General features: G+C 47.1%; 1 protein-coding gene across 1 annotated transcript in view; it reads left to right on the top strand.

Moving 5' to 3' along the window:
- Positions 1-12459, top strand: part of LOC109898172 (anoctamin-9) — a 34638-nt gene that overhangs the window by 6580 nt on the left and 15599 nt on the right. Inside the window, exons 4-9 of the mRNA XM_031832952.1 lie at positions 3470-3606; positions 3765-3814; positions 5037-5095; positions 6386-6465; positions 8479-8613; positions 8901-8994. Coding sequence (XP_031688812.1) covers positions 3470-3606; positions 3765-3814; positions 5037-5095; positions 6386-6465; positions 8479-8613; positions 8901-8994 — 555 coding nt within the window. The remainder of the gene's footprint in view (positions 1-3469; positions 3607-3764; positions 3815-5036; positions 5096-6385; positions 6466-8478; positions 8614-8900; positions 8995-12459) is intronic.

Here is a 12459-nt window from a genome sequence, read left to right as displayed (position 1 = left end):
GCTGGCGTTGGCGCGAAAGGGATGTGTTTTGATGAGGGGGGGGGGAGTTGTGGGTGTGTCGAGGCTTGGTCTCACACTCGCCAATCAGAACGTGCTCCATGGGAAAATATGTGGTTGCTTCAAGTTGTGTATTTAATGTCTCTTATGTTTGGCCTTGGAATCAACTCCAATTCCAATGTTTGTCCATTATAGTTTGTTAAATGGCTTTACAGAAACAAAATAACTAAATGTAGACCTATCTTTGCTAAATACGTTAACTTGAATCCATTTTGCAATAGTAATTGTAATTGCATGGCCCCAATAACATTCACATTGATAAAAGGGGCTAGGCCTACGGCAAATTGCATTATGGTTGAGCATGGACTAGCCAAACATTGTCAATAAGCAAGATTAAATTAATTTTTGATAAGGTCTAAATATATATATTTTTTAATTCTAAACAAAACGAAAACAAAAACTTGTTTTAAATACAGTATGTCACACTTACAGGCACCACGATTTCTTTCCGTGGACACATAACATTTAAACTATGGAGGGTTTTTACACACATCCAGAGATCCAATATAAAGTGAAAGGGACAATGTCCACTCACCGTTCTACTGGTTTATAAACATAATAGGGACCATTTTACAGATCAGAAAAAGTTCCATTGCAATGCAGCCCACAGACGTAACCATAAAACCCAGAAGGTGAATCATTCTACTAAGATTGCTTTGTATTTTCCTTTAGTTTTATTTACAACCAATCAATTCAACAAGAATAAAATACCATGTCAAAAGTAATTATCTCATAAAATCGTCAGAATACATTTTTAAAAAGGCACACATTGCTGTTGAACCAGCCTTCGTTATAGTAGGCCCAAGGAAGGGTTTTGAACATATAAAACTGAAAACAAGCAGTTGTTACATGTTACAGATAACTTCTGAGTACGAGGTTTTCACCGGTATTCACTGAGGTATTCACCGGTATTCACAGAGGTTTTCACCGGTATTCACAGAGGTTTTCACCGGTATTCACCGGTATTCACTGAGGTATTCACTGAGGTATTCACTGAGGTATTCACCGGTATTCACTGAGGTATTCACCGGTATTCACTGAGGTATTCACCGGTATTCACTGAGGTATTCACCGGTATTCACTCAGGTTTTCACCGGTATTCACTGAGGTTTTCACCGGTATTCACCGAGGTATTCACCGAGGTTCACCGGTATTCACCGAGGTTTTCACCGGTATTCACCGAGGTATTCACCGGTATTCACTCAGGTTTTCACCGGTATTCACCGAGGTTTTCACCGGTATTCACCGAGGTATTCACCGGTATTCACTCAGGTTTTCACCGGTATTCACTGAGGTTTTCACCGGTATTCACTGAGGTTTCCACCGGTATTCACTGAGGTTTTCACCGGTATTCACCGAGGTATTCACCGAGGTTCTCACCGGTATTCACTGAGGTATTCACCGGTATTCACCGAGGTTCACCGGTATTCACCGAGGTTTTCACCGGTATTCACCGAGGTTTTCACCGGTATTCACCGAGGTTTTCACCGGTATTCACCGAGGTATTCACCGAGGTTCTCACCGGTATTCACCGAGGTATTCACCGGTATTCACCGAGGTTCCCATCTCTCGTTTCATGGGGCATGGAAATAGCCTACATCATCAAGGGGGTTTTACGCACATCCAAAATGGAACATGCATGGCTAAAATAATGTTGTCTTGCCTACAATGCATAGATACAAAGGGAATGTTAGTTCACTGCTGTTTTACTGCTCTCAGATGTTATATTTTAACAACGCCTTGGTGACAAAGATTGATTTCCAAGCGGTCTCAGGAGCCAAACCTTTTATTGACACTCTTGACTACTTCGTGATTGCATTGGGCAGGACAACAAAAAAAAGCCTTAATTGAGAGGAGGGGAGGGCGTGCTTGGTTTTTAACCAAATAAAATGAAATGAGAAAACAACATGAATCTTTTATGTTTCTAAATACGAAGTTTACAGGCACCGAAAGCACATTAGGCTACTCTTGTGCCGTATGCATATGGGCTGTGTGCCGTCGGGGCTGGATAGGCTGCGTTTCAGCTGTCAACATTCATGCTGTAACCAACTGCGTTACCACTAAAACCAAATAACCCCTATCCATTTTTCTTTGTTTTTTATTCTTTTCTACATTGTATAATAATAGTGAAGACATCAAAACTATTAAATAACAGATATGGAATCATGTAGTAACCAAAAAAAGTGTTAAAACAAATTGTATATTTGAGATTCTTCATAGTAGCTAATCTTTGCCTTAATGACAGCTTTGCACACTCTTGGCATTCTCTCAACCAGCTTCACCTGGATTGCTTTTCCAACAGTCTTGAAGGAGTTCCCACATATGCTGAGCACCTGTTTTGCTGCTTTTCCTTCACTTTGCGGTCCAACTCATCCCAAACCATCTCAATTGGGTTGAGGTTGGGTGATTGTGGAGGCCAGGTCATCTGATGCAGCACTCCATCACTCTCCTTCTTGGTCAAATAGCCCTTACACAACCTGGAGGTGTGTTTTGGGTCTTTGTCCTGTTGAAAAACAAATAATAGTCCCACTTAGCGCAAACCAGAATGTTGTGGTAGCCATGCTGATTAAGTGGCCCTGATTCTAAATAAATCACAGACAGTGTCACCAACAAAGCACCCCACACCATAACACCTCCTCCCCCATGCTTCACGATGGGAACCACACATGCGGAGATTGTCCGTCCACCTACTCTGCGTCTCACAAAGACATGGCGGTTGGATACCAAAAATCTCAAATTTGGACTCTGACCAAAGGACAGATTTCCACCAGTCTAATTTCCATTGCTCGTGTTTCTTGGCCCAAGTCTCTTCTTCTTATTGGTATCCTTTAGTAGTGGTTTCTTTGCAGCAATTTGACCATGAAGGCCTGATTCACGCAGTCTCCTCTGGACAGTTGATGTTGAGATGTCTCAGCAACTTGAACTCTGTGAAGCATTTATTTGGGCTGCCATCTGAGGTGCAGTTACTTGCCGATTTCTGAGGCTGGTAACTCTACTGAACTTATCTGCAGCAGAGGTAACTCTGGGTCTTCTGTATACCAACCCTACCTTGTCACAACACAACTGATTGGCCAAACGCATTAAAGAAGGAAATATATTCCACAAATGAACTTTTAACAAGGCACACCTGTTAATGTAAATGCATTCCAGGTGACTACCTCATGAAGCTAGTTGAGAGAATGCCAAGAGTGTGCAAAGCTGTCATCAAGGCACAGGGAGGCTACTTTGAAAAATCTCAAATATACATTTTGTTTAACACTTTTTTGGTTACTACATGATTCCATATCTGTTATTTCATAGTTTGATGTCTTCGCTATTATTCAACAATGTAGAAAAATAGTCCAAATAAAGAAAAACCCTTGAATGAGTCGGCGTGTCCAAACCTTTGACTGGTACTGTATTTCTGTGTTAGAAAATTATAGACGACACTGTTGTCTTCTACGGTATCCAAGCTCCAAATGAAGTGTTTGAGAAGTACAGGTATCTACTGAAGGTGTCTGATGCCTGCAACTGGAGTGAACAGCAGGGAAGTGTCCCTCTTTCCACCAGGTAAGTTATGCACACACACACATGCAGAGAGACACACACACGCTCGCACGGTCTGATGACTCAACGTATTAGCATGACAAACATGTTAACTTCTTAAAAGGAATCATAAACAGATACTTAGTCTTGTCAGCCATGTTAAAATGTCGTCTTTATTTCAGGATCCGCATTGTTCACTTTATCCTGAGTCATGTCTTCCTGAATACAGGAGGTGAGTAGTGCTCTGCCCTCACCCACGCCAGTCCTCCCTCTCTCTGCCCTCACCCACGCCAGTCCTCCCTCTCTCTGCCCTCACCCACGCCAGTTCTCCCTCTCTCTGCCCTCACCCCCACGCCAGTCCTCCTTCTCTCTGCCCTCACCCCCACGCCAGTCCTCCCTCTCTCTGCCCTCAGTCCCACGCCAGTCCTCCCTCTCTCTGCCCTCACCCACGCCAGTTCTCCCTCTCTCTGCCCTCACCCCCACGCCAGTCCTCCTTCTCTCTGCCCTCACCCCCACGCCAGTCCTCCCTCTCTCTGCCCTCAGTCCCACGCCAGTCCTCCCTCTCTCTGCCCTCACCCCCACGCCAGTCCTCCCTCTCTCTGCCCTCAGTCCCACGCCAGTCCTCCCTCTCTCTGCCCTCACCCCCACGCCAGTCCTCCCTCTCTCTGCCCTCACCCCCACACCAGTCCTCCCTCTCTCTGCCCTCACCCCCACACCAGTCCTCCCTCTCTCTGCCCTCACCCCCACACCAGTCCTCCCTCTCTCTGCCCTCACCCATGCCAGTCCTCCCTCTCTCTGCCCTCACCCACGCCAGTCCTCCCTCTCTCTGCCCTGACACCCACGCCAGTCCTCTCTCTCTCTCTGCCCTCACACCCACGCCAGTCCTCCCTCTCTCTGCCCTCACCCACGCCAGTCCTCCCTCTCTCTGCCCTCACCCACGCCAATCCTCCCTCTCTCTGCCCTCACCCCCACGCCAGTCCTCCCTCCCTCTGCCCTCACCCACGCCAGTCCTCCCTCTCTCTGCCCTCACCCCCATGCCAGTCCTCCCTCTCTCTGCCCTCACCCACGCCAGTCCTCGTTCTCTCTGCCCTCACACCCACGCCAGTCCTCCCTCTCTCTGCCCTCACCCACGCCAGTCCTCCCTCTCTCTGCCCTCACACCCACGCCAGTCCTCCCTCTTTCTGCCCTCACCCACGCCAGTCCTCCCTCTCTCTGCCCTCACCCACGCCAGTCCTCCCTCTCTCTGCCCTCACCCATGCCAGTCATCCCTCTCTCTGCCCTCACACCCACGCCAGTCCTCCCTCTCTCTGCCCTCACCCCCATGCCAGTCCTCCCTCTCTGTGCCCTCACCCCCACGCCAGTCCTCCCTCCCTCTTTCTCACACACACACACACACACACACACACACACTGGACCTCTTCTAATGGTCTCTCCTCATCTGTCCAATCTTACAGAGAACCTGTTTGAACTCTTGAAGAAGAAAGTGTTTGAAGCAAAGTTCTGCCTGCATGAGGTAAAGACAGTAGTCTGCTGCTCTGGTCAAAAGTAGTGCACCATGTAGGGAATATGGTGTAATTTGGGACAAATCCCTATGTCTCAGTGGTGTGTGTGGATCTCTTCCTGATTTTTGACTTATCTTCTCTGCTGAACAGCATGGTTTAGGTAGGCAGTAGATACCCCCATGAGGAAGTGGAGTCATGTAGTGGCCCATAGATAGAAAAGTAGCTGGCTTTCTGCAAAGATGTTGTACCCTACATTATTCCCTGTACCATGTACCCTACATCCTATACCGTGTACCCTACACCCTATATAGTGGATCTCGTCAAAAGTTGTGGACTGGAATAGACACTACCCACAGCACACTACCCACAGCACACTACCCACAGCACACTACCCACTGGACACTACCCACTGGACACTACCCACTGGACACTACCCACAACACACTACTCACAGCACACTACCCACAGCACACTACACACTGGACACTACCCACTGGACACTACCCACTACACACAACCCACTACACACTACCCACTACTCCACTACCCACAGCACACTACCCACTGGACACTACCCACTATACACTACCCACTAGACACTACCCACTAGACACTACCCACAGCACACTACCCACTGGACACTACCCACTGGACACTACCCACTACACACTACCCACAGCACACTACCCACAGCACACTACCCACTGGACACTACCCACTAGACACTACCTACTACACACTACCCACAGCACACTACCCACTGGACACTACCCACTGGACACTACCCACTGGACACTACCCACTACACACTACTACTGATGGAAAATACGTTTCTGTGTCAAAGGTATGTGAATGAATGGCTGCCATAAAGACTCTAAAGGTCGAAGCGATATCATTGTTTTCCCCTGTTTCTCTGCGTACTGAGAGACTACTGAGACACCCTCCGAGTTAAAACATAGTATTTATTCACTGTCTGAGGAGGACACCTCTGTTCTTGTTAACTGACATTCACACACACACACACACACACACACACACACACACACACACACACACACACACACACACACACACACACACACACACACACACACACACACACACACTGAGTATCTGTTTGCCCATGTGATGATTCATTTTTGAAAATGTCAAAACATTTGTTATGCTAATACATTGAGTCATGTGTGTGTGTGTGTGTGCGTGTGTGTATGCGCATGCATGTGTGTGTGTATGTATGCGCGCATGTGTGTGTGTGTGTATTTGAATGATTCTTGTCCCTGACTTTGTGCTCGTGCTTTCAGAGAGAAACTCAGAAGGAACTGACGAAAAGTTGGGCCAGATGGACTGCCTGTTTCCGGGGACAACCAATCAATGATGTCAGGTTAGTTAGGTCTGTCTCCAGGGCCAACCCATCAGTGATGTTAGATTAGTTAGGTCTGTCTCCAGGGCCAACCCATCAGTGATGATAGATTAGTTAGGTCTGTCTCCAGGGCCAACCCATCAGTGATGATAGATTAGTTGTCTTTATCTTGTCACCTGTCTGTCTTTATCTTGTCACCTGTCTGTCTTTATCTTGTCACCTGTCTGTCTTTATCTTGTCACCTGTCTGTCTTTATCGTGTCACCGGTCTGTCTTTATCTTGTCACCGGTCTGTCTTTATCTCGTCACCTGTCTGTCTTTATCTCGACACCTGTCTGTCTTTATCTCGACACCTGTCTGTCTTTATCTCGTCACCTGTCTGTCTTTACCTCGACACCTGTCTGTCTTTACCTCGACACCTGTCTGTCTTTACCTCGACACCTGTCTGTCTTTACCTCGACACCTGTCTGTCTTTATCTCGACACCTGTCTGTCTTTACCTCGACACCTGTCTGTCTTTACCTCAACACCTGTCTGTCTTTATCTTGTCACCTGTGTCTTTACCTCAACACCTGTCTGTCTTTATGTTGTCACCTGTCTGTCTTTATCTTGAAACCTGTCTGTCTTTATCTTGTCACCTGTCTGTCTTTATCTTGACACCTGTCTGTCTTTACCTCGACACCTGTCTGTCTTTACCTCGACACCTGTCTGTCTTTACCTCAACACCTGTCTGTCTTTATCTTGTCACCTGTGTCTTTACCTCGACACCTGTCTGTCTTTATCTTGTCACCTGTGTCTTTACCTCGACACCTGTCTGTCTTTACCTCGACACCTGTCTGTCTTTACCTCGACACCTGTCTGTCTTTACCTCAACACCTGTCTGTCTTTATCTTGTCACCTGTGTCTTTACCTCGACACCTGTCTGTCTTTATCTTGTCACCTGTGTCTTTACCTCGACACCTGTCTGTCTTTATCTCGTCACCTGTCTGTCTTTATCTCGACACCTGTCTGTCTTTATCTCGACACCTGTCTGTCTTTATCTCGTCACCTGTCTGTCTTTATCTTGACACCTGTCTGTCTTTATCTCGACACCTGTCTGTCTTTATCTCGACACCTGTCTGTCTTTACCTCGACACCTGTCTGTCTTTATCTCGACACCTGTCTGTCTTTACCTCGACACCTGTCTGTCTTTACCTCAACACCTGTCTGTCTTTATCTTGTCACCTGTGTCTTAACCTCGACACCTGTCTGTCTTTATCTTGTCACCTGTGTCTTTACCTCAACACCTGTCTGTCTTTATCTTGAAACCTGTCTGTCTTTATCTTGTCACCTGTCTGTCTTTATCTTGACACCTGTCTGTCTTTTCCTCGACACCTGTCTGTCTTTACCTCGACACCTGTCTGTCTTTACCTCAACACCTGTCTGTCTTTATCTTGTCACCTGTGTCTTTACCTCGACACCTGTCTGTCTTTATCTTGTCACCTGTGTCTTTACCTCGACACCTGTCTGTCTTTATCTTGTCACCTGTCTGTCTTTATCTTGTCACCTGCCTGTCTTTATCTTGTCACCTGTCTGTCTTTATCTTGTCACCTGTCTGTCTTTATCTTGACACCTGTCTGTCTTTATCTCGACACCTGTCTGTCTTTATCTCGACACCTGTCTGTCTTTATTTCGACACCTGTCTGTCTTTATGTTGTCACCTGTCTGTCTTTATCTTGAAACCTGTCTGTCTTTATCTTGTCACCTGTCTGTCTTTATCTTGAAACCTGTCTGTCTTTATCTTGTCACCTGTCTGTCTATATCTTGTCACATGTCTGTCTATATCTTGACACCTGTCTGTCTTTATCTTGACACCTGTCTGTCTTTACCTCAACACCTGTCTGTCTTTATCTTGTCACCTGTCTGTCTTTATCTTGTCACCTGTCTGTCTTTACCTGGACACCTGTCTGTCTATATCTTGACACCTGTCTGTCTATATCTTGACACCTGTCTGTCTATATCTTGACACCTGTCTGTCTTTATCTTGTCCCTGTCAGGAACTACTTTGGAGAGAAGGTGGCTCTGTATTACCTATGGCTGGGCTGGTACACCCTTCTGTTGCTCCCTGCAGCTCTGTTAGGGGTCATTGTCTTCCTCTACGCGCTGGCTTTCTACAAGACCTCGCCACTTATGTGAGTGTGTGTGTGGACTGTGTGTGTGTGTGTGTGTATGTGAGTGTGAGTGTGTGTGTGTGTGTGGACTGTGTGTGTGTGTGTGTGGACTGTGTGTGGACTGTGTGTGTGTGTGGACTGTGTGTGGACTGTGTGTGTGTGTGTGTGTGTGTGTGTGTGTGTGGACTGTGTGTGTGTGTGTGTGTGGACTGTGTGTGTGTGTGTGTGTGTGTGTGTGTGTGTGGACTGTGTGTGTAATATTACTATGTAATAACCATCCACCTGGTTAATAATGTTTTTTCTTGTAGAAAGGAGGTGTGTGAGTCGAACACGATCATGTGTCCTCTGTGTGACAAGAGATGCAAAGTGTGGCTACTCAGCGATACCTGCCTTTACGCCAAGGTAGGCACTCACTCACGCACTCACTCACTCACTCACTCACTCACTCACTCACTCACTCACTCACTCACTCACTCACTCACTCACTCACTCACTCACTCACTCACTCACTCATGCGCTCACTCATGCGCTCACTCACGCGCTCACCCACTCACTCATGCGCTCACTCATGCGCTCACTCACGCGCTCACCCACTCGCTCACTCACGTGCTCACTCACTCATTCACACACGCGCTCACTCACTCGCTCATGCACACGCTCACTCACTCATGCACTCACGTGCTCACTCACTCATTAGTAAAAAATATATATTTTCTTCTAAAAACAATGCAACTCGACAAGTATCAATACAAATCATTTGCCTCCAGAACAGCCGGAATTGTTCAGTGCATGGATTATACATTTTTTTTAGGGGTGTGGGGGGGTGCAATTTTTCATGAATTTAGTGACTGACAACAGACGTCAGCTTGCAGGCGCCCAGCCCGCCACTAGGAGTCGCTAGATCCAAGGAAAGCCCCCCGGCCAAACCCACCCCGAACCCAGACGAAGCTGGGCCAATTGTGCCTTGCCCCTGGGGCTCCCGGTCACATCCATCTGTGACACCGCCTGGAATCGAACCCCAGGCTGTAGTGGAGCCTCAGCACTGTAATGCAGTGGCTTAGACTGCTGACCCACTCGGGAGCCCTGGATTCTACACGGCGTCAGAAACGTTCCGCAGGGATGTTGGTTCGTGCTGACGCGATGGCATCACACATTTGCTGCAGATTGGACCGTGGTACAGTCACGCTGCCAACAGCCCGTTCCATCTCATCACAATGATACTCTATTGGGTTTGGTCAGCAACAATGTTCAGATACGCTGTGGCATTCAATCGTTGCTCATCTGGTATCAAGGGACCTAACGTGCTCCAGGAAAACATTCCCCTCACCAGTACACCACCACCACTACCAGCCTGTACCGTTGACATCAGGCAGGACGGGTCCATGGACTCATGCTGCTTACGCCAAATACTGACTCTGCCATCATCATGACGTAACAGGAACTGGGATTTGTTGGACCAGGCAATGTTTTTTCCACTCCTAAATTGTCCTGTGTTGGTGATGGCGTGCCTACTGGAGACGCTTCTTCTTGTTTTTAGCTGATAGGAGTGAAACCTGCTGTGGTTGTCTGCTGTAATAACCATCCGTGACAAAGATCGACAAGTTGTGCGCTCCGAGATGCCGTTCTGCACACCACTGTTGTACTGCGCTGTTATTTGTCTGTTTGTGGCTCGCCTGTTAGCTTGCCATTCTCCTTCGACCTCTCGTCAACGAGCTGTTTTCGCCACAGGACTGGTACTGATTGGATGTTGTTTTTTGTTGGTCGTACCATTCTCGGTAAACCCTAGACACTGTCGGGCGTGAAAAGCCCAGGAGGGCAGCAGTTTCTGAGATACTGGAGCCGGTGCACCTGGCACCGACGATCAGACCACGCTCAAAGTCGCTTAGGTCACTAGTTTTGCCCATTCTATCGTTTAATACAACTGTAACTGAATGTCTTGATGCCTGTCTGCCTGCTTTATATACAGTAGCAAGCCACAGTCACGTGGCTCACTGTCTGTAAGATCGATCCATTTTCCTGAATTGAGTGACTGACAACAGACGTAAGCTTGCAGGCGCCCAGCCCGCCACTAGGAGTCGCTAGATCCAAGGAAAGCCCCCCGGCCAAACACTCCCCGAACCCAGACGACGCTGGGCCAATTGTGCCTTGCCCCTGGGGCTCCCGGTCACATTCAGGAAAAGCTAGAGTAATGTTGAAATGTTGGAAAAACGTACAAAGATTTTTTTTTTAACTCAACTGAAAGATGTTGACAGGGTTTATCTGAAACTAAGTGGTTTTAGCACAGTGGATAAGAATTCTGTGGTTACACAATACATCAGGCTGTGAACTAACAGGCAGACTACTGCATTATACTATTACTACTACTGCAGTATAGTATTACTACTACTGCATTTTACTATTACTACTACTGCATTATACTATTTCTACTACTGCATTATACTATTACTACTACTGCATTATACTATTACTACTACTGCATTATACTATTACTACTACTGCATCATACTATTACTACTACTGCATTATACTATTACTACTACTGCGTTATACTATTTCTACTACTGCATTTTACTACTACTGCAGTATAGTATTACTACTACTGCATTATACCATTACTACTACTGCAGTATAGTACTTTCAGAAATTACTTGTCTCAGGCCTTTCAGAGTTGGGGTGTTGGGCATGAGCTCATCAAACACCTCCTCAGACTCTATTCTCACGTACAGGTGTACTCTGTTGCTTCTCCCATCTGGCCTGCTTGCTTGGTGGTGGGCTACCACCACTCTGGTCCACTCTATCATCTATAGTCTCTTCAGGGCCGTACGCATTCCCCTCTGTAGTGCCTTGCGGTCGGGGGCCGAACAGTTTCCATACCAGGCAGTGATGCAACCAGGATGCTCTCGATGGTGCAGCTGTAGAACCTTTTGAGGATCTGAGGACCCATGCCAAATCTTTTCAGTCTCCTGAGGGGGAATAGGCTTTGTCGTGCCCTCTTCACGACTATCTTACTGTGTTTGGACCATGAGAGTTTGTTGGTGATGTGGACACCAAGTAACTTGAAGCTCTCAACCTGCTCCACTGCAGCCCCGTCGATGAGAATGCTCGGTCCTCCTTTTCCTGTAGTTCACAATCATCTCCTTTGTCTTGATCACATTGAGGGAGAGATTGTTGTCCTGGCACCACACGTCCAGGTCTCTGACCTCCTTCCTATATGCTGTCTCGTCGTTGTTGGTGACCAGGCCTACCACTGTTGTGTCGTCTGCAAACTTGATGGTGTTGGAGTCGTGTCTGGCCATGCAGTCATGAGTGAACAGGGAGTACAGGAGGGGACGGAGCACGCACCCCTGAGGGGCCCCCGTGTTGAGGATCAGTGTTGCGGATGTGATGTTACCTACCCTCACCACTTGGGGGCGGCCCGTCAGGAAGTCCAGGATCCATTTGCAGAGGGAGGTGTTTAGTCCCAGGGTCCTTAGCTTAGTGATGAGCTTTGAGGGCACTATGGTGTTGAATGCTGAGCTGAAGTCAATGAACAGCATTCTCACATAGGTGTTCCTTTAGTCCAGGTGGGAAAGGGCAGTGTGGAGTGTAATAGAGATTTCATCATCTGTGGATCTGTTGGGGTGGGTCAAATCTTAAGTGGGTCTATTTTATTTTTGAAAGCTTATTACCATGTGATGACAGAGGAAACTACATGTCAGATTCATGTGGAAAGGATTAGCCCGTTCAGCAGAAACCACAATATTTAAATACAGTAACCTCCAAAGGTATTGCCGCCCTTCACAAAGATGAGCAAAAATGAGTGGGTGAAATAAATGCTACAAATACTGAGCTATATTGTATGCTCCAAATATTTTCAAGATTATACTC

Source organism: Oncorhynchus kisutch, linkage group LG10, assembly GCF_002021735.2.
Source record: "Oncorhynchus kisutch isolate 150728-3 linkage group LG10, Okis_V2, whole genome shotgun sequence".
Classification (NCBI taxonomy): domain Eukaryota; kingdom Metazoa; phylum Chordata; class Actinopteri; order Salmoniformes; family Salmonidae; genus Oncorhynchus; species Oncorhynchus kisutch.
Note: the sequence above shows the minus strand (reverse complement) of the source record. Positions and strands in the feature narration are given on the sequence as shown.